Source organism: Nicotiana tabacum, chromosome 13 (genome assembly GCF_000715075.1).
Source record: "Nicotiana tabacum cultivar K326 chromosome 13, ASM71507v2, whole genome shotgun sequence".
Taxonomy (NCBI): Eukaryota; Viridiplantae; Streptophyta; class Magnoliopsida; order Solanales; family Solanaceae; genus Nicotiana; species Nicotiana tabacum.
In genome coordinates this window covers 129,665,119-129,689,339 of record NC_134092.1, presented here as the reverse complement: position 1 = coordinate 129,689,339, position 24,221 = coordinate 129,665,119, and the positions used below count along the sequence as shown (strand labels likewise).

General features: G+C 34.7%; 1 protein-coding gene across 1 annotated transcript; it reads left to right on the top strand.

The window, feature by feature from the left end:
• Window positions 1–2,556: 2,556 nt before the first annotated feature.
• Window positions 2,557–4,555, top strand: LOC107809132 (UDP-glycosyltransferase 91D1-like). The gene is given in 3 exon segments (XM_016633731.2): window positions 2,557–3,365; window positions 3,368–3,621; window positions 3,623–4,555. Coding segments are annotated over 3 exon segments (1,440 nt in total). The 5' UTR covers window positions 2,557–2,827; the 3' UTR covers window positions 4,271–4,555.
• The last annotated feature ends 19,666 nt before the right edge of the window (window positions 4,556–24,221 follow it).

The window sequence follows — 24,221 nt, the reverse complement described above, 5'->3', positions numbered from 1 at the left end:
TGGGACTGTACTGGTGGAGTAGGTGATTATGGTAAACCGACGAGATTCGATCTTGTTCACGAAGTAATGAAGGAGGATTACGTCCCTCCACAACGACGTGTGGATCTGACCGAGGCAAACTTCGTACCTCCTGCAGAAGTCCAAGATAACCGGGTCCACTGGGCCCAATTTGAAGGGGTAAGTGTAAACACTTAGATACCCCACCACATGGGTAATGATGGTGTCCTCAGGCCCGGGGACTACTACGTCCTTATTAGCCCAATTGCAGTTCTCTCGGACCACGGGAAGGACGTCTTCAGTAATGGAGGCTCGGGAGCGGGATCATCGGTAGCCGCACTAGGAGCAGACGTCTCGAGGATGACTTTATCAGGAGTGACCGCCTCGATTTCAGCGGTCGATTAGGAAGAAAAAGAAGCGACTTGTTGAGGAACAAATTTGGATGTTTTGGCCATTGTTATTTGAGAAAAAGCTTGAAAGGTCTAAGAAATGGTTTTGAAAAATGAAGTGTCAAGTGTTCTTATTTGGGTAAAGACTAGGTAAAAGCCCGGAAATTCCTAAGAAATTTTGAAGAACGGAGGTAAATATATGGAAGTATGAAGAAGGTGAGTAACAACTTTAAGAATCGAAGGTAGAAGCTTGGTCAAATGGTGAAAAATGAACGAAGAATGAACGCTTTTATAGAGGTTTCGTGACGCTTCGTATTCAGAGGTGACCTGTCGATGGCTGACACGTGCTCAAAGCCAGAACGATGCGACTGACGGGATGTTTCGGTTTCTTTGTCGTTTCTGTTGCAGCGTATTAAAGAAGGAGGTGAAAAGCATTAGTCGTTTCTCATTGTTTTGGTAAACCTCCTCTCTAAAAAACGAGAGGACTATCTGTATACGGGTAAAATCGAGCTCGTTGAACATCTCGGTTTCCCGGTAAGACAAACGGGGCTGGAACGTGATCATATGGCATCAGGGTCTGGGCGAAAAACCTCTCACATCGGGGATCGAGCATAACATCCGCCCTCAAAAGCATCGGGGCCACATCCCCCGGGCCTGATTCGAGTCTCTCAACTTCGAAGAGCATTACCAAGCGGTCAAACACGACTAACAAAGAGTCGTGACATCCGTGCCCAACCGGATGTCACAGCGTAAATCTCGACCCGTATCAACAGTGAATCAGTGACTAGCATAAAGAAAGATTTTTGTCCTATTTTAGAATTGTACTTAGGGTGAAACTCCCCTACTATATAAAAGGGAAACTAATTGTTCATTAAACACATTGTAACTTGCATATCAAGGCAATATACTCTTATTCTCTCTCTTATCCAAAATTCATACTTTTGTTCATCAATATTTCATTAGTGTAAGCCCGGGGTCAAAGGCAGGCACTTCGTTAAACCCTTACTGAGTCCGGGATCACTATCCTTATTGGTTTGATAATTTATTACGTCTTTTACTCGTTTAATCTAATGTCATTTTTCATTTGTATTAAATTAATCCGTATATTCTTAAAACCGCATATAAATTCAATTGTTATCCATTTTTAGGGTAAACAATATTCTAATTGTTTTATTTTAGAGAAGGCATTATATGTATGCTAATTCAATCATTGAAGTTAATTAAAGTCTAAATATCAATCTCGTAACTTGAACGTACAAGTTTGTGAAAAAAACTGTAAGATAGTTTGTTATTTTGAAATTGGGAAGCGTAGGATTGTTCTTACATCATCGGAAAGAGAAAAGTCTCTTTTGGAGCCTTTTGAGCGCTTGTCAAATTCAACTCTCATTAGAAAACAGCAATTTATTTTTATGACAACTGACAAGTTTATTATTTATTGTTCATTATATTTTCGTTTATTGATATGTTATTAAAAACTTGCGGCCAGCTGTAAGATTCTCCTACTCTTAGCTTTAAAATTACGATAAAATACGTCGTGATGTACATGTTCTTTCTTTAGAATAATGTGTTATCAGTGTCAATATTCTTAGTCGGACTTAAAATTTTGAAGTGCATGAATTCTAAAGTTTATACAAGTGTCTTCAAGCAAGTACAAATATATTGGGTTAGACAGAAAGCGTAAGTTGCCTTCTAGCTCTGGTTACCCTAACCAGTGCCCAGTAAAATCCACTATAATTGATTAAGTGGGCGTTTGGAGAATTGTAAAATTTCTAAAACAAAGTGAACAAAAATTTGATAAAAATGGTATTTGAAAATTAGAGTTGTATTTGGATATGAATATAATTTTGGGCTGTTTTTTATTTTTGTGAGTGATCTAAAGTGAAAATTTTGAAAAATAGAGTTTTTTTTTTTTTTTTTTTTGAGTTTTTCAAATTTTTGAAAAAATTCAAAATTTATCTTCAAAGTGAAAATCAAAAATTTTATCGCCAAACATTGATTTCGGAAAAAGGAAAACAAACTAAACGGGCCCTAAATGTGTTTTTCAATCACTATCAGCTGAATCAGTAAAATCTAAATTGACCATTATCGAGTTTTCTATATGAGTAGTAACATTTTTTGTGTAAGAAATTTCATACTATGTTATTCTCAGTCTCAGGGATATGATCTCTAACTATCTTTGAAGTCAGTCTTGGCGCAACTAGTAAAGTGGATGTCGTGTGACCAGGAGGTCCCGGGTTCGAGCCGTGGAAACAGTCTCTTACAGAAATACAGAGTAAGACTGCGTACAATAAACCCTTATGGTCCGGCTCTTCCACGGACTCTACGCATAGCGAAAGCTTAATGCATCGGGCTGATTTTTTACTATTTATATAGTGGTCCAAGAGAGAAAAGCATAAACAAAAGCTTCCTTGTAAGCCTTGGAATCTCAACTTCTCAAATCCATGGCTAATGGAGCTGAAAGTAATACTAATAAGCTTCACGTAGTTATGTTTCCTTGGCTAGCTTTTGGTCATATTGTACCATTTCTTGAACTTTCCAAATTCATTGCTCAAAAAGGTCACAAAATCTCTTTCATTTCAACCCCAAGAAATATTGATCGTCTCCCTAAACTTCCCCTTGAATTTTCTACATCCATAACTTTTATCAAAATCTCACTTCCCAAAGTTGATGGCTTACCAGAAAATGCAGAGGCTACTATGGATATAACAACTGAAGAAATCATTTATCTTAAAAAAGCAATGGATGGTATGGAAAAAGAGGTGACTAATTTCTTGGAAAAGAATTCACCTGATTGGATTATTCAAGATTTTGCACAATATTGGTTGGCTCCTATTTCAGCCAAGTTAGGAATATCACGTATTTTCTATTGCATAATTAACGCTTGGTTTATTGCTTTCTTTGGTACAACGGAAAATATGATCAACACCAACTCAGGACCACCGCCTACGGTGGAGGATTTCTTAGTTCCACCAAAATGGATACATTTGAAACAAAGGCGGCGTATCGCCGCCATGAGGCACGGTGGATAGTGGGGTCCAGCCAGAAGAATGTTTCTGGCGTTTCGGATCTTTATCGTAACGGAGTAACAATGATAGGAGCAGACGCTACTATTTTTCGTCATTGTCATGAGTTTGAAGGTCAGTGGTTAAAGTTATTAGAAGATCTTCACAATATACCGATAATTCCTTCGGGTTTAATGCCACCTATGGTGGAAAATAATAACGACGAAAAAAATTAATCAATCTTGGATGTCGATTAAAGAATGGTTAGATGAGAAACCCAAAGGTTCAGTGGTTTATGTAGCACTAGGGAGTGAAGTGACTATTGGTCGTAATGAAATTAATGAGCTAGCTCTTGGGTTGGAGTTATCTGAATCACCGTTTTTTTGGGTCTTGAGGAAGCCTTCTGGGTCAGGAATTACTGACCCGATCGAGCTTCCGGAGGGTTTTGAGGAAAGAATCAAAGGTCGAGGCATAGTATGGAAAAGTTGGTCACCTCAGTTGAATATACTAAGTCATGACTCGGTCGGCGGATTCTTGACTCATTGTGGATGGAGTTCGATTATAGAAGGGTTAATGTTTGGTCATCCATTAATTATGTTACCATTTTTGGTTGATCAAGGACTGAATGCTAGAATTCTAGAAGATAAAGGGGTTGGTGTAGAAATTCCAAGAAATGAAGAGGATGGGTCATATACAAGTGATTCAGTGGCCAACTCGGTTAATTTAGTAATGGTTGAAAATGGAGGAAAGATAATTCGGGAGAAAGCAAAAGAAATGATTTCTATATTTGGAAACAAAAATCTTCATGATAAGTACATAGAAAATCTGATTGAGTTCTTGGAAAATTATAGGAATGTATCTAATCAACATATATCTAATTAGATCTTAATGTAAGACAAAATAAAGTAACCAGTTCGGTGAAATTTAGCCTGCCTTTGCTTTTTCCGATTTTTGTTATTTTTGGTATTCTTTGAAGGTACTACTGATGGTGATGTTACATCCAGATACGATGTTTAGATTTTTATGATTTTTAATTATTTTTTATTGTCATTTGTGTGTTATTGTCTCTTCCCTTTTTTTCTTTATTAGCTGAGGATTTTTCGGAAATAATTTTTTCGCCTTCTTAAAGGGAGAGGTAAGGTATGCGTACGCTCTACTTTCCCCAGACTTAACTTGTGTATTATACTAGATTGTCGTTGTTGTTATTGTTATTGTAATTGTTTTTCATTGCCTTTGGTTCACGTCGCTATAACCTTTTCATTTTGACAACAAATTTACGAAGTATTTTTTAAATTTTTTTATATTATTATATTATGGAAAGCGAGAGGGAAAAGATGCTATGTTAAAGATGAAATTTATAATTTTTAAATACAGTCAAACTTCTCTATAACATTATTTTTATATAATAGTCATTCATTATAAATGCTAACTTTTTTTTGGAATCGATTTTTATGTTATGTTACAATGTACGTCCTCTATAATAACACTTCACTAAATCAACAAAAACAAATATCGAAACAAACGAGATTGTTATATAGAGGTTTGATTGTACTAAAACTTCAATCCTTTTTCAAGTAAAATATACGTTCAAACACAATTTTAATTTTCAAAAATTATTTTTTATTTTATCTTTTAAAGTTTCAACTAAATTTATGTCCATTCGCTAGGGTTGTACATAGCACGTGCCTAAATCTATGTCCATTAGCTGGCGTTCAGATTTTAAAAATTATGAGTTTAAATTTGGCATACTATTAATAGATCATTTAATTTATTGAATTTGAAATAATATGTAGATTCACCACTGACTCTACAGTACTCTTTACTTTTCTATTGTGCGCGCAGAGCAAGTGGCCACATCGATATAGGTCAGAATCTCTTTATTATTTATTTTAGTTTTCTAATAATACAAAGAAGCTTATAAATTCCATTTTGAAGAGAGTACTTTAAATAGAAAGAGAAATCTCCATATGTGGAAATTATTTCATATTTGTTCATTTATTTTTTTGTTTCAAGAATTTCTTTGAAAGAAGATTTTGTAATTTCCCATTATTTCATGTCTCCTAAAAACAAATTGTTTATGTTAGCAATAGCCGCAAGAGTTTAGCCGAGTGTTCAATGAAAATAATTTGAGAAAATGACCCTCTATGACCTCAAAATTTTAATAGCCCATATTTTTTTTCGTTGACACGAAATGTTCCTCCGACCCAAACATATTACATCTAATAGCCTGAATTTGTATATTTTTTGTATAGTATCAGTCTATTTTGTATATTTTTTGTATAGTGATAGTCTATTTTGTATATGTTTTGCATAGTGACAGTCTATATAGTATATGTTTTGTATAGTGACAGTATATTGTATATATAAATTATACAGTGACTGTATATTTTTTGTATAGCAACAGTCTTTTTTGTATATATTTTGTATAGTGACATCTATTTTGTATATTGAATGACTACGATGTGTAAACAATATATATACATTTTGTACTAGTGTGCACATGAACTGTAGTATAGTAAAATATTTGAAAGATTCTAGCTTTGTTGTATCAAAATTGTATATTTTTTGTATAAATAATATTATATGTTGTATATCTTTTGTATAGTGAGATTTGTAGTTGTATATTCTTTTTTGCATAGTGATCGTATATAGTTTGGATATAATTTAAATCACTTTAGTTTCGGAAAAGCGGAGAAGTAATGATTATACAAGTGCTCCCAATTGTAGTGTTCTCTAAAATTTTAATTATTCATTAATCACTGCACATCTTGGACTCCTATAGGAAAAGGCACAAATCAATTTATTGCCATTATCTTTTTCAAAGTTTGAATTTAAATGCTATACCAATGTGTATAAAAAGAATGTTATGTCTCAAATATGTATAACTATTGTGTACACGACACCTGTCCCTTTTGTCCCTTCTTTGAGTTGACAAAAATAAATATTTATAATAATTTTTTTTTAATATCTCTCATAAATATGTATAAAATATCAATATCTAAATAGCATAAAAGCCAAAAAAGAATCAAATGATGAATGATTCCCTCTGAAGAAATTAAAAGTCAATCTCAATAGTTTACCTTGCAATTCTCCTGCCTTCATCTCCCGTTATTTTTTCATGCCAGTTGGGTTTGTTAATTTTAGTGGCTAGTCATTAGAATTGGTTCTGGGCTATAAAGTGCATATTATAATTTATGGCCAGCGGATGATATTAGTTTCTAGTGAATGGCTAGTAATGAATTTTGCTCAAATAATTTTAAGTTATAACTTATAAGGCTGCTATATTTTAATAATTCAGGTCCATATATGTTTACACTTAATCTACTGGCACTAGGATCTTTGTCAACCTCCACTATGGTAAAAATCGACAAGGAGTATACGAATTAGTCTCCGAGTAGGGCAAATACTTATTCACATTGGTAGGGTGTTTACATCAAATTAAATAATTTAATCATAATAATTAAAATTAAAATAAGAATACATCATATCTAGTATAGTTTTTGGTGTTGCATCCTCTAGAATCTGACGGGTATTTTCTGGCGTTTCTAGTTAAAATTTTCCTTTCTTCTTAAATCTGAAAGTCAGGTGTTGTTAAATAGATGACTAGACCAAAAATGCATACTTTTATCAAACTAAAAGGACCAACAGTGCTACAAAAATATTCAAAGGGACAATTTTATATTTACCTTAAACATAAGGGACCATTTTGGTCATTTCCTCCATTTGGTTTAAACATTGAATTGAGGACCTAATCAGATTTTGGCAAAAAGTCTGGATCATATTTGTGATTTACTCTGGAAAAGTTGCCCGACGAATGAGCTTTGATTTGATTGGATTGAAACTTCAGCCCATAAAAGATAAATTGGACTGACTCATATATATATTACCGTGGGCTTATTTGGGCCAGTCTCAGTTGAGATCTCCTGAAGACTGTAAAAATAGTACGGGCTGCCAGTTTTCGGACTGGTATATGAAAAATAGCCAGCATTTACAAAATCATTGAAAAATAATCACTATTTTGCTACAACAAAGAAAGTTCCAGCATAATATACTGGAGATTGGTGCACCTGTGTATGAACTTCCAACATATTATGCTGAAACTCCATCACACAGAAAGTTTCAGCATAATATACTGGAGATTGGAGCACATATGTATGAACTTCCAGCATATTATATTGGGACCAGTATATTATACTAGAATTTTAGTATATTATGATGGAAGTTCACATGTAAAAAATTCAAACTCCAATATATTATACTGGAATATTTTTCGAATTTTGAATAGTGTTTTCGTCCAGATTTATCTTTACATGAAAAATGCCTAAATTTCCATTACTTTTGAAATTGTGACTATTTTTCAATTACCACTTGTAAATCTGGCTATTTTTGAATTACACAGTCTTCTCGGGCCCATAGACCACTAAATTGTAAAAATTAGCCCCGAAGGACAGTTTATGGACCGCTTGTGTTAGTATTTAGCAACCGTTTAAAATACCATTTATAAATAGCCACTTTTAAAGGCAAAAATAACATTTAGACAAAGAAAACCCCTAACTATGCCCTGTCTCATCTCATTGGGGAAAGTGCACAGATAGTTATTCTTAGGGATGCTATTTAAAAATTAGCCAGTAGTTATATTTTAAATTAAAAATCTTAACTTCAGGACAATTCATGACATTTTTGTCCTGAAAAACTAAAATTCAGGACGCACTGGCTCTAAATATCATCCCCTTAGAGTGGCTAGCTGGTATAATTTCTACCATCTCGTCTTGCCCTGCCTAGGGGTGTTCATAAAAACCAGAAACACCGAACCAAACCGACCAAAAAAACCGATACTTTTTAGGTTTGGTTTGGTTTTGATTTTGAATTTTAAAAACCGATCAAATTTGATTTGGTTTTGGTTTTAATAAAAAAATAACCGAAAAAAATCAAACCAAACCAACTATAGAAGTAGGTATTTAAATTTATTATATACCATATATATATATATATATATATATATATATATATATATATATATATATATATATATATATATATATATTTATATATATATATATATATATTATAGTACATATTAGTCATTTGTATTTTTTTGTCTAATTCTTTGCTATTATAATAATCTAATTCTTTGCCTTTACATTCTAGTTTGATTGGTAGTTTTATTTTACTAAGTACAAGAATTTATTTCATGTTAAAAATAATCGATTTTTAATTGAGTACTTAAAGTATTCATCACTATTTAATTCAATTATCATCAATATATTTTGTTAAATGAAAGATTTCTCAAAGAGCAATTGATTTGATAGTATTACGTTGAAAATGTAGTCGCCGGAATATGTGTTTGGTAGTGTATGTCTCATATTTAAGAAAAAATCCGATAAATAACCGGAAAAACCGAAAACCCGACAAAAATCGAATCGAAAAAAAACCGACTTAATTGGTTTGGTTTGATTCCAATATTTGAAAAATCGACTTACTTGTAGTTTGATTTTTTTTTAGAAAAAAAAATCGATCCAAACCGAACCATAAACAACCCTAGCCCTGCCTCGTTTAGCATTCAGGCTCTACTTCTCAGCACCTTTCACTATCTTGATGCTTCTTTTGCTTCTTTTTTCTAATTTAATTGAAAAAGTTTCATTGAATCTACAAGCTTGTTTCAACCTTTTTCTCGAATGACTTTACTTCTTAATTTATTAATATTTAAATTTTCGCAATGAAGAAGAAAAATATCCTTGCTTATTTCAAGAATCTTATAACACGTGAGAAGTTCAAGTTGTCAAGAATCAACTCCTTCACACATAAAGAAAGTTTGTCTGTCTATTTTTGAAAACATAACTTCATAAAAGTCAAACTCAATACAAATTTGTGTTCAAACTTCAAACATGTTATTGTCCCTTTGAACAGATGATAATATTGTAAATTAATTCACAGTTTAAAATTTTGTTCCACTTGTATAAAATGTTTTTGCTTGTTACTTATCTCTGCCAAAAGCATTTATACCCAAAACTGAAAAACAAAAAACTTCGCAAACCATATAATTTTACGATATTTTTTCAGCTACTACACTAAAAAAGCGTGCAACATAACATTGGTTTTGTTTAGTACTTACACTACTAGAAATTCGCTAAAAATCAACCAAAAAAATCAACCAAAGTTGATCGGTTATGGCCAATTACCGACCAAAATGCGACCATTACAGTGTGGACGGTGTTTGATGGTCGAAATGGCTTACCGACCAACTTTGATCGGTAGCTTAAAACGACCATCTAACAAGTTTAATTACTTACCGACCAACTCTGGTCTGAAATATATTTTATTAATTTAATTTTACCGACCAAAGTTGGTCGGTTTAACTAAATTATATTTTTTTATTAATTATTAAAATTAAAAAAAACCGACCAACTTTGGTCGGTAATTGAAAATATATATTTTTTTTAAATAATTAAAATTAAACATTACCGACCAACTATGGTCGTTAATCTCAACAGTGCAGGTAAAATACCGACCAAAGTTGGTCGGTAATGTTGAATTTAGGGAATTCAATGTTCATTAACCGACCAACTTTGGTCGGTATTTTGGAATAATTTATTTATTTTATTAAAAACCGACCAACTTTGATCGATTTTTCTGAGTTTAATTTTGGCATAAAATGCCTGTTTTGGCAGCTACACCACCTGCCAGCATACCAATACACCTAATAACAACAACAACATAACAACAACAACAACAACAACAACAACAACAACAACAACAACAACAACAACAACAATAACAACAACACAACAACAACAACAACAACAACAACAACAACAACAACAACAACAACAACAACAACACAACAACAACAACAACAACAACACAACAACAACCAAAACATTCAATAAATACTTTAAAACTAACAAATTAAAGTTCAATTGAACATAAAAATTCAAAACCAAGTTAAAACTAATTATAACTAGTTCAAAACTGGTTCTATTTGTCTAGTTCAAAGTATATAAAAGTCAAGGGGTATTTTCTACAACATCATCATCAACGTCTGATGAACTTTCATTTACAAGACGATATAGAGAACGGTCTTGTGGAGGACGGGAAGTACGATCACGAGCAGGACGGGAGGAACGATCACGTGGAGGTCGACCCTCTGGAGATGACTCACGAGATCGGGGCAACAGAAAAGCTTCACTAGATAGGAGAGTTCTGATCTGAGCTTGCATGCCAAGGAATTGAGCATCTCTAAGCCTTTCTCTTTCCTTGGCCGCTTCTAGCTCTGATGTGAGTTTTGTCATTGTCTCCCGCATAGCGGAGAGGCTCTCCCTATTAAGTTGCTCGCCTTGCGAGGAAGTCCCTATTCCTCGCATTCCACACTTATAGCGATGAAAGTTTTTAGTAGGAAGCCCGTATACCTTCTCCCATTTTGGACCGCCAACAGACTCCAACCATATTCTTTCAGCATCCTCGTCTGAAGGTTGGGTTGGCTCACCCGATTCACCAGCTGGATGACTATGGATGAATTCCTCCACATTACTTTGGTAGCGACCCTATATTATTTTAAATTAAATCAGTATTTCAAAATTTTTATAAAACTAAATTATAATACTTAAAGAAAATTGACAGCTTACATATGCAGTCGAGGCCCGGTCCTCGACCTACCTATCTTGATCCCCCTCTTTCTTCTTCTTCACAATATGTGTCTCCTTGAATAGCTCATCATGACTCATTGGACGCCCATACTTCTTTTCCTGAAAATAAATTAATTTAGTTAATAAACAGAATAGATATACTTAGAAAAGTAAAATAATTTAAGTAATTACGTACCAATCTTCTTTTTATTATCCCTAGGCTGATCGCACCTCCAGTGTGCAAGGAGCATCCCTTCTCGGATGCGCGAGCTTTCTTTCCTTTTTCGCTTCTCTCTAAAAACTCTGATGTAAGCCATTGCCTTTGTAAATCATTCCACAAATTCTCAAGTAACCAGCCAGGCCTCTTGTTCTTCTTTCTAGCATCTGAGAAAGCATCCGCCAATCTCTTGCGAGCTTTATGATAAAAATTTATAGCCACTTCCGCGCTATAACGGTCTTCCCATACACACTTGCTCTGTATTTCAAAAGTTAAATATTAGATGGAAACATCATAAATATAAATTATTAAACTGTTTAAAAGAACATTTTATACCTTAAATTGATTGAAAATTTGCTCCTTCAATGAGAATGGACAATCAGTCCAAGTCACATAAGGGCTATCATAAAGCTTTCTGATGGCATTGGTGATTATCCTCGTAGTCTTATTACCCGGCCTGAACCTATAATTTAACAATAAAAATACATTAATATCTTAGTAAAAATGTTACAAATTAATAGACGCAAAAATAATGAATAACACTTATCCATCACCCTCAGGGACTATGATGATCCTTCCATATCGATCATAATGCACTATCTCGTCATCACCATCCGAAGCATATGTTTTAGAGGCATGTGAAGACGGTGTAGGCGGGTCAGAGCTACTGCCTCGCAGGCGAAGGCCTGCAATAGATGGAGTCGATGATGAAGATGGTTGCAATCCCTGTGACTGCGACATAGCTGGATGCGACCCAAGTGGATGTGATACCGATGGCTGTGACCCGAGTGGCTGTGACCCGAGTAGCTGTGACATGGATGGATGCGATCCATGTGGCTGTGATATATAGGAGTGAGATCCATGTGGATGTGATGCAGATGGCTGTGAGGCAGCTGGACTGTATATCGGACGTATAGTCCTATGGCCCTGTGATGGAAGACTTGGTGTCTGAATGAAGGTGTACGGCTCGTGATGCTGTGGCAGCTCAGTATAGCCGTGTGGTGGAGGATAAGACATAGGCATCTCTGAAAAGGGTGGACAAGAGGGAGTATTATTTTCTACCCTCCTCTTTCCCTTCCTACCCTTTTCTCGACCCCGAGAACTAGTAGGGTCATTGTTACCTTGACCCTTGCCTGCCATCTGCATAATATAATACACATTTAGATTGAAACATATAAGAAACTAGCTATAAAACGAGAGTGCTTTAAAAAACCAACTTTTTAATCCTCATCGACGTATTGTTCCTCGTCCGAGAATTCTTCGTCCTCACTTGTTTGAGCTTCATCAGTTTATTTTTCGTCCTCATTTTCTATAATTGTTACTTCATTTATATCAACTTCTTCCAATATGCGTTCAGGATGTTCCAAATCATTTTCTAACTGATCGTCCACTATTTGGTGAACATTGGAGATATCGTTTTGATATGCAATATCTAACACATTCTCGACTTCCACCCTACCTACATGCTTAGTTTTTATTACAACCCACCAATCGGACTTATTCCACCGCAATGGATAAGGAGCATAATACACTTGTCTAACGTTATGTGCAATTATGAAAGGATCATAGCGATCATACTCCCTCGTATGATTAACCTCAATTATGTTATATTGGTTGTGTACTCTTGTACCTCTTGTTGGATTTGGGTCAAACCACTTGCATCTAAAGAGTATCAATTTCTTATATGGCCAACCTGTATATTCTAGTTATAATATTTTTTTGACCACACCATAATAATCAATATCTCCAACTTGGTTGCTATCACCATCTTGAACCCACATCCCGCTGTTGTTGCTATTTTTATTTTTAGAGCAATCTTCTGTATGAAACTTATAACCATTCACTACGTACTTAGACATTGTTGTGACCTGAAGCCCAGGTCCCCAAGATATATCTTTCAAAAATTGATTTACACAATTATTTGGATTATTTACCTACATAGAGTTTAAAAAAATTCATAAGTTAGCACAACTTATTACACCATTATTTGGATTATTTACCTACATAGAGTTAAAAAATTCATAAGTTAGCACAACTTATGAATCAATTTTTATACATTCACTACATATATATATACACACTTACAAACTGTTTGAACCACGTATCAAATCTCGTATATACAGCATCATGGCCAAATTGACCCACGAAGTGACTGTGACATATCAAATATTTTTAGTAGTTGCATCAATATGTAGTCACAGTAAATTTTACATTTTGATAACTAATAAATCAATACTTACTTGAGAAATGGTACAACTTCGGGACAATTTAGTAACACATGAAGTGTAGCTGACTTGTACTCCATATCACTCAAACTTCTCTTTCTAACATCCTTAGAACATCGGCCTGGTTGATTGAATATGGACATTGGTGGATATAATGGATTATTCACACATTCGACTGTGTGCCTATTGGGCATATTCCTAGAACATGGCACGTTACTCTCAAAATAATAAGAACAAAAATGTGCAGTTTCCTTTGCAAGATAGGCTTCGCATATAGATCCTTCAATCTTATTACTCTGCTTAACAAATTGTTTGCATTTGCCAATTGTCCTACATAATCTCATGTTAGCCAAGAACATTCAAATAAAATAGAATATTACATCAAACTTATAATATTACCTCTCAAAGGGATACATCCATCTGTATTGAACAGGCCCTCCAAGTCGTGCCTTATGTACAAGGTGTATTGGAAGGTGTTCCATCACATCAAAGAAATCACATGGGAATATTTTTTCCATATTACTAGAAATTACAGGGGTTTTTTGGTCCATCCGAAGTAGGTTTTCTTCCCTTAATGTGGTAGAACACAAGTCTTTGAAAAACAAACTAATCTCTGTGATGGGTTTCCAGATTCTTTCAAGCAAACCATAAAATGCAATAGGCACTAAGGTCTCCATGAAAACATGGCAGTCATGACTTTTCAAATGGCTCAACTTCCCTACCTCCATATCTACTTTTTTTCCAAGATTCGACGCATAACCCTCAGGCATCTTCAATTTCGTAACCCAATCACAAATTTGTCGTCTTTCCTCCAAAGTGAATGTGTAACTTGCTTTGGGCTTGAATACCTTACCATTATTTTCTGTCTGCAAGTATAATTCAGGCCGCCTGCAATATTCTTGTAAGTCCATTCTAGCCTTCGGGTTATCTTTTGTCTTACCTTTAACATCCATCATTGTGTTGAACAAATTATCAAAATAATTTTTCTCAATATGCATGACATCAAGGTTGTGTCGGAGAAGATTATCCTTCCAATAAGGCAACTCCCAAAATATACTTTGTTTCGTCCAATTATGATTAACACCATATCCGGGGAATCTATAAGGTGGAGCCTCAGTAACTTTACTGAAGTTCTGGACCCTCTCCCAAATTTCCTCACCTGAAAGTATCGGAGGTGGAGAATCATATTCCACTTTATTCTTTTTGAATGCATTTTTCATCCTTCTAAACTCATGATCATCATGCAAGAATTGATGGTGACAATCAAACCATGATTGCTTTCGGCCATATTTTAAAGTGAACGCTTTACTATTTTCCATGCAGTAAGGACAAGCTAGATTCCCAACAGTCATCCACCCAGACAACATTCCATACGCAGAAAAATCATTAATAGTCCACATTAAATTAGCATGCAAATTAAAATTCTGCTTGGTTGATATGTCATATGTTTCAACACCATCATACCACAATTGTTTTAGCTCATCAATCAAAGGTTGCAAATATACATCAATCAAACTTTTCGGATTACGTGGACCGGGGATAATATAATTTAAGAATATATATGGACTAGTCATACACAACTCAGGTGGTAGATTATAAGGTGTAAGAAAGACAGGCCAACATGAATATGGTGTCGCAGATATAGAAAAAGGCGTGAAGCCATCCGCACACAGACCTAACCGAATGTTCCTTGGTTCACTAGCAAAATCTGGATATGTCCTATCAAAGTGCTTCCAAGCTTCTCCATCTGAAGGATGACACATAACACCAGGTGGTCTTCTATTTTCAAAGTGCCATCTCATATGAGGAGCAGAACTCATCGACGCATATAACCTCTTTAACCTAGGTATAAGAGGTAAATAATGCATCGCCTTGACAGCGACCATATTCCCGCTGGAAAGCCTCTTGAAACGAGGCTTTTCGCAAAATTTACAACTGTCTAAAGTTGCATCATCTTTATAATATAACATGCAACCATCTTCACAACAATCAATTCTCATTGACGAAAGTCCTAACTTAGAAACCAATCTCTTTGCCTTATAGAAATCACCAGGTAAGTTGATATTAGGGTCAACTAGTTCACTCATAAGGTCAATGAAAGAGTCCATGGGTGCTTGAGAAATATTCCAATTAGATTTGATACTTAGTAATCTAACTGCAACAGACAACTCAGAGTGCGGACTTCCTTCACGTAGTGGACGACTAGCTTCCTCTAACTGTTCATAAAAATATTTTGCGTCATCATTAGGAGTTTGTTCAACATTTTCATTGGGCTCACCCCCGAAGTGCATCCCAAAAGCATCCGCAACCATATCCTGAATTCTAGAATCAAGATTTGTATTCTCCACCGACCTACTACTTTCACCAACAACCATGTTATGAAATATCCCACGGCTACCATCGATCTCTCCATGATTAGTCCATACAAGGTAATTCTCTATAAACCCCTTCCTATAAAGATGAAGCTTAACTTCCTCCGATTTTTTAAACTTCATACAATCGCACCTGACACAAGGGCACCTAATTACTCCTTCACTTTGGTATGGTGAAAGTGACATTGCATGTCTAATAAAGTCATCAACCCCTTCTACAAAATTCTCCCGCAATCCCCGCTGATTAGGATAATTTCTATTGTACATCCAAGTACGATGTTCCATCTATACAAATAAAACAAGAACAAATTAATTTATTCTACAATTATAAATTAATTATATCTTTTTTTAGTTAATTCAAGATAATAATTGGCTCCTAATTACACTAATTTATATCCTAAAAGTTCAATTCATATCCAAAAGGTCCAATTCATATCTTAAAAGTTCAATTCATATCCTAAAAGTTCAATTCACAAGAACAAATCCTAAAAATTAAAATTTCAATTCATATCCTACGAGTTTAAATATAAACTAACTAAAATAAAGAAATTTAACCCATACCCTAAAAGTTCGATTCACAAGAATAAATTAATTTATTCTACAATTATAAATTAATTATATCTTTTTTAGTTAATTCAAGATAATTATTTTTTCCTAATTACACCAATTTATATCCTAAAAGTTCAATTCATATCCAAAAGGTCCAATTCATATCTTAAAAGTTCAATTCATATCCTAAAAGTTCAATTCACAAGAACAAATCCTAAAAACTAAAATTTCAATTCATATCCTACGAGTTTAAACATAAACTAACTAAACTAAAGAAATTCAACCCATACCCTAAAAGTTCGATTCACAAGAATAAATTAATTTATTCTACAATTATAAATTAATTATATCTTTTTTAGTTAATTCAAGATAATTATTTTTTCCTAATTACACCAATTTATATCCTAAAAGTTCAATTCATATCCAAAAGGTCAAATTCATATCTTAAAAGTTCAATTGATATCCTAAAAGTTTAATTCACAAGAACAAATCCTAAAAACTAAAATTTCAATTCATATCCTACGAGTTTAAACATAAACTAACTAAACTAAAGAAATTCAACCCATACCCTAAAAGTTCGATTCACAAGAACAAATCGTAAACCCTAGATTCTAACTAAACTATTCATGACAATACAAAGTTAATAATTCAATTCTAACTAAACTATTCAAGATAATACAAACTCAAAATTGAAAAACTCATCAATTAAAACTAATTCATAACTAATTGACTAATTAACAAAACTAATTAGTTAATAAAACTAATTAACAAAACTAATTAAAATAAGACCTAAACCCTAATCCTCAATAAAATACAATGTTCAAATAATTGAAACACTAATCAATTGAAACTAATTCATAACTAATTAACAAAACCTAAAAATAATAAATAAATGGGTTGTAATTCAAACCTAGAATTTTTAGGAGATGGAGAAGGAGAGGGGCGGCAGTGGCAGTGGCAGCGGCGACGGCGAGGGCTGGGCGGTGGCGACGCGGGGTGGGGAATGGGATTTATGTGAGGAAAATAGAGAAGGAGAGGGGAAGGTTTTGAGTGAGGGAAATAGAGAAGAGAGGGGAAAATAAGAGAGAAATGAGGGTTTTTCCCGTTTTTCAATTCTCTGATTTCAGAATTACCGACCAAAGTTAGTCGGTAATTTTGGTCGGTACATTAGTGTTGACCGTTTGACCAAAAACCGAACAACTTTGGTCGGTTTTTTTTTAAAAAAAAATTAAATTCTTTTTTTTGTGTGTGTATTTTTTTTCTTAAAATATTATAAACTATAAAAAAATATTATAAACTACAAGCATTTATTTTATTTAACTATGTAATTATTATAAATAATTATAAACTATAAGCATAATCTTTATAAATAATTATATTAACTATTTAATTTTAATAAATTATAATAGCATCTATCTAAGTAAATTTTCTAAGTTATAATTAAGTATGTGAGTAATTTCTCTCACACACACATACACTATATTGTAATTGATGCTAATAACTTCTTTTTTCATTCGTTCATCACTAATAATGCATGACATAGATTAATCGATATATAGGTCGAGACGTTTTGATGAATCATCGATTAATATTCATCGATACATCTAAGTAAGTTATAAGTCGATGAATCAATTTACAAATAGATATATTTGATGATAAAGTATATATACTAATTAGTATCTTCCCAAGTCTATCCCTAAAAGAACCCGACCTTGTGGTCCTAGCGCTTCGTGTTCTTATATATATATACGACTATTGTCACTTTCCCTAACAATTCACAATATATATATATATATATATATATATATATATATATATATATATATATATATATATATATATATACACACACACACACACACACACACACAAACACACTTCACTGTAATACTTTAACTATATATATAGCTTGTTATAGTATATGTTAGTGTGTATATATATAGCTTGTTAAAGTTTGACCATGTTTGACCTATTAATTTAACTCGTTTACTTAATACTAATAGCTTCTTTCGTTTATTTAACTCGTTTACTTAATACTAATATATATATATATATATATGTCAAAGATGTTTAGTATTAATTCTTTTATTTTTCATTCATTCATCACTAATAATGCATGGCATAGCTAGATTAATCGATATAGGTCGAGACGTTTTGTTTTTACTATTAGTCGATATAGGTCAAACGTTTTGTTTTTAATATTCATCGATGCATCTAAGTAAGTTATAAGTCGATGAATCAATTTACAAATAGCATGTTATATATAGTATATGTTAGTGTATTCATTATTTGTATTACAAAAGTCTCTAAGACTAGGTAAGCCTATCAATGCGGAATAATAATAAATATCTGAAATAAATAAACTACAATTCAAACAATTTCAACTCCCAAAACCCGGTAGAAATAAGTCACAAGCTTCTAAGAATTTATTCTTAATGTCTCTATATGTCAAGGTCTAGATAAAATATAAGGAAGCAACATAAAATGATAGAAGGAGACTCCGGAGTCTGCGGACGCTGGCAGATATACCTCGAAGTCTCCGTGCGCAGGTAACTCAATGACGTCTAGGCTGGTAAAATGTACCTGGATCTGCACAAAAAGATGTGCAGAAGCGTAGTATGAGTACACCACAGCGGTACCCAGTAAGTACCAAGCCTAACCTCGGTAGAGTAGTGACGAGGTCAGGTGAGACCCTACTGAAATATAATAATGTCATGGTAAAATATTTATCAATGTAGTAAAATAAAATGACATCGAAAATGAATCAAATAGTATGTCATATTTAATGACACCAAATAATTGCAAATAATATCTCGTGGAAATCAAAACAGAATTTCCTTCAACTTTATAAAAATCACAATAATAATCAAAGGCAACTACGGCCATAAATCAATATCAACAAGGGCACTCCCGAGGTACCGCCTCGTAGTCCCAAATCATAAATAAATTCACAATATCTCATTTTCTTATATCACCGCGGGAGACTTCATAATTTATTTAAAGAAAACATTTTTTCCCGAAATAGCATCCCGCGTTTTAGCCACCCTTATCACACCGCATGACTTCTAGTAGTTCCTCTACTAGCCACGCGTATCAAGCCACCCTTATCTCACCGCATGCGTTTCAACACCCAGACCTTATACCACCGCATGCGTATCAATATCACAATATATCACAATTTGCACCTCAAGTGCTCAAATAATTTAACTTGCCAAAATAATTCAACAACAATATTTTTTCACAATAAAGAGCTCACGGCTCATGCCAAAATAAATCATCAATAATAGTTTTCCACAATAAAGAGCTCACAGCTCATGTCAAAATAATTCATCAATAATATTCTTCCACAATAAAGAGCTCACGGCTCATGTCAAAATAATTCATCAATAATATTCTTCCACAATAAAGAGCTCACGACTCCCTCACAATGAGTATAAAAATATTCAGGAGTAAATAATATAGGAAAATAATATTTCAAAATCTTTACTACGTTGCTTCAATATCAAGTTTAAAAATGTCAAATACTTCATATTAATAATATTTAATTTAAATAAAATCAACCTTCAAATAATGCACAGAATAAAAGAAACCAAGTTTCAACTAAACAGGTAAAACAATTAGTAAGAAAAGATCAAACAAATTTGAAGTATATATCTCACATCAATGATGAAGAATATAACAAGATAAAAATAATTTAATAAATGCGCAACAATGATCTACACAATTTAAAAATATAATCTTTCGCAAATTAACCCGTATACACACTCGTCACCTCGTGCACATGACTTTCAACACATTTCAATAATCACATCAATACCAATCCTAGGGAAAATTTCCCCCACACAAGGTTAGACAAGTCACTTACCTCGACTTGCTCCAATTTAACCAAGTATTATGCTTTTTTCTCGAATTTCCGACTCCGATCGACTCGTATCTAGTCATAATTAATTAGATACAGTCAACAAAAAATATAGTAATCACTTTCATAAGAAAATATTACATTTTTATTAAAATCCGAAATTAGCTCAAAATTTGCCCGTGGGGTCCACATCTCGAAATCCGGCGAAACTTATAAAATCCGATAACACATTCAATTACGAGTCCACCCATACCAATTTTACCAAAATCCGATAACAACTCGACCTCCAAATCTTAAATTTTCATTTTTGGAAGATTTTGCAAAAATCTTGATTTTTCTTCCATAAATTCACGGATTCATGATGTAAATGAGTATGGAATCATGAAATATAATCAATATAGGATAAGGAACACTTACCCCAATGTTTTCCCGTGAAAATCGCCCAAAAATCGCCTAAGAACCGTGCTCCAAAAATCCAAAACGAAATGAATGAAATGAGCATTTTTGGTCCTTAAGTTTCTGCCAATCCGTCACTAAAAGTCCATTTTTCGTTACTAAAAGTCTACCAGAAATAGCTCTACCAGTCTTACTTCAATTGATCATAACTTTATGTACAAATGTCCAAATGATAAATGGTTTAACTTTCTGGAAACTAGAATCCACCGACTACAATTTTTATGTTTTGTAATTATTCCGATTCCTTGTGCATTGCGAGATATAAGCTCCCAAAGTCGGCTGTATGCATCAGAATTTCTGGCGAAATTTCTGGCGAAACTACTCTACCAGCCTTCATTCAATCCGTCATAACTTTCTGTACAAATGTCCAAATAATGCATAGTTTAACTTTCTGGAACCTATAATCATGCGACTACAACTTTCATGTTTTGCATATTTTCTGATTCCTTATAAATTGCGAGATATAAGCTTCCAAAGTTGGCTCCACGCACGGAATTTCTGCAACAGAAATTTCCAGCACTCTTTGTCCGAAATCCATTCCGTTTACCTTCCGAAATCCACCCGAGACCCTCGGGACCTTAACCAATTATTCCAACATGTCCCAAAATACCATACGAACTTAGTCGAGCCTTCAAACTACATCAAACAACATCAAAACGACGAATCGCACCTCAAATCAAAATCAATGAATTTTGAACTTTTAAATTCTATATCTTGTGTCGAAACACATCAAATCAATTCGGAATGACTTCAAATTTTGCACACAAGTCATAAATGACATAACTGAGTTATAAAAATTTTCAGAATCGGATTTCGACCCCGATATCAAAAAGTCAACCCCTCAGTCAAACTTCCCAAAAATTCAACTTTCGGCATTTCAAGCCTAATTCTACTACGGACTTCCAAATAAAATTTCGATCACGCTCCTAAGTCCAAAATCACCATACGGAACTGTTGGAATTATCAAAATTCTATTCCAGGATCGTTTGCACATAATTTGACATCCGATCACTATTTAAACTTAAACTTTTAATTTTTCATCAAAATTCCATATCTCGGGCTAGGGACCTCGGAATTTGATTCCGGGCATACGCCTAAGTCCCAAATCACGATACAGACCTACCAAAATTGTCAAAACACTGATCCGGGTCTGTTTGCTAAAAATGATGACCAAAGTCAACTCAATTGAGTTTTAAAGCTCTAATTCACATTTTAATTCATTTTTCACCTGAAAACTTTTCGAAAAATTTTTACGGACTGAACACTCAAGTCGAGTAATGGTAAATAGTGCTTAGATCACATAATTAATCATTAAATTTAAAGATGACATTTTGGGTCATCACATTCTCCACCTCTAAAACAAACGTTCGTCCTCGAACGGAGTTAGAAAAAGTACCTAAGTTGGTGAATAAGTGTGGATAACATATGCGCATATCATGCTCGGTCTCCCAAGTCGCCTCCTCGACCGGATGACCCCTCCACAGAACCTTCCCGGAAGCAATGTTCTTTGACCTCAGCTTTCGAACATACCTATCCAAAATAGCCATTGGTTCCTCAACATAAGATAGATTCTTGTCCAACTGAACCGAATTGAAGTCTAGCACATGAGACGGATCCTCGTGATATTTTCAAAGTATAGAAACATGGAATACCGGATGACCGGTAAAGAGACTAGGTGGTAGTGTAAGTTTGTAAGCCACCTCTCCAACTCTCTCAAGAATCTCAAAAGGCCCAATATACCTAGGGCTCAAATTGTCCTTCTTCCCAAACCTTATCACACCCTTCATAGACGAAACCCGGAGCAATACCCGCTCACCAACCATGAATGCAACATCATGAACCTTCCGATTCGCATAACTTTTCTGTCTAGATTGGGCTGTACGAAGTCAATCCTGAATCAACTTAACCTTTTCCAAGGCATCCTGAACCAAGTCTGTACCCAAAAGTCTAGCCTCGCCTGGTTCGAACCAACCCACTGGAGACCGGCATCGCCTACCATACAAGGCCTCATACGGAGCCATCTGGATGCTTCACTGGTAACTGTTGTTGTAAGCAAAGTCCGCAAGTGGTAAGAACTGATCCCAAGCACCCCCAAAATCTATCACACACGCACGAAGCATATCCTCCAGTATCTGAATAGTGCGTTCGTACTGCCCGTCCATCTGAGGGTGAAATGCTGTACTCAACTCTACCCGGGTACCCAACTCATGCTGTACTGCCCTCCAAAACCGTGAGGTAAACTGTGTACCCCGGTCAGAGATGATAGATACTGGTACACCGTGAAGTCTGACAATCTCGCGAATATATACCTGAGCCAGCTGCTCTGAAGAGTAAGTAGTAATCACAGGAATGAAATGAGCTGATTTGGTCAGCCTATCCACAATCACCCAAACTGCGTCCAACTTCCGCTGAGTCCGTGGGAGCCCAACAACGAAATCCATAGTGATCCTCTCCCATTTCCATTCTGGAATCACTAACTTCTGAAGGAATCCACTAGGTCGTTGATGCTCATATCTCACTTGTTGATAATTTAGACACCGAGCTACATACTCCACTATGTCTTTCTTCATCTTCCTCCATCAATAATATTGCCTCAAGTCCTGCTACATCTTCGTAGCACCCGGATGTATGGAGTACCGCGAATTATCAGCCTCCTAGAGAATCAATTCACGAAAACCATCTACATTAGGCACACATAGCCCACCCTGCATCTGTAATACATCTTCATCTCCAATAGTGACTTCCTTGGTATCGCCGTGCTGAACTGTGTAATTAAGGACAAGCAGATGGGGGTCATCATACTGACGTTCCCTGATACAATCATAAAGTGAAGACTGAAAAACCACGCAAGCCAAAATCCGACTCGGCTCGGAAACATCCAATCTAACAAACTGGTTGGCCAAGGCCTGAACATCCATGGCTAAAGGCCTCTCTACTACCGGTAAATATGTTAAGCTACCCAAACTCTCCGCCTTACGACTCAAGGCATCGGCCACCACATTGGCCTTCCCCGGATGATAGAGAATGGTGATATCATAATCCTTAAGCAACTATGACCATCTCCGCTGCCGCAAATTAAGATTCTTCTGTTTAAACAGATGTTGTAGACTCCGGTGATCGGTGTAGATTTCACAATGGACACCATACAAATAATGCCGCCAAATTTTTAAGGCATGAACAATAGCTGCTAACTCCAGGTCATGTACAGGATAATTCTTTTCATGCACCTTTAACTGTCTGGACGCGTAAGCAATCACCCTACCATTTCGCATCAACACTGTGCCAAGACCAATACATGACGCGTCACAATACACAGTATAAGATGCTGTACCTATAGGTAATAGCAATACTGGGGCTGTAGTCAAAGCTGTCTTGAGCTTTTGGAAGCTTTCCTCACATTCCTCGGTCCATCTGAATGAAGCACCCTTCTGGGTCAATCTGGTCTTAATAGTTGTTCATAATCAATTACCGAATCATCAATTAACTTCATGTTAACGAAAATCTCATTTCAAACTTTCACAATACTGATAACG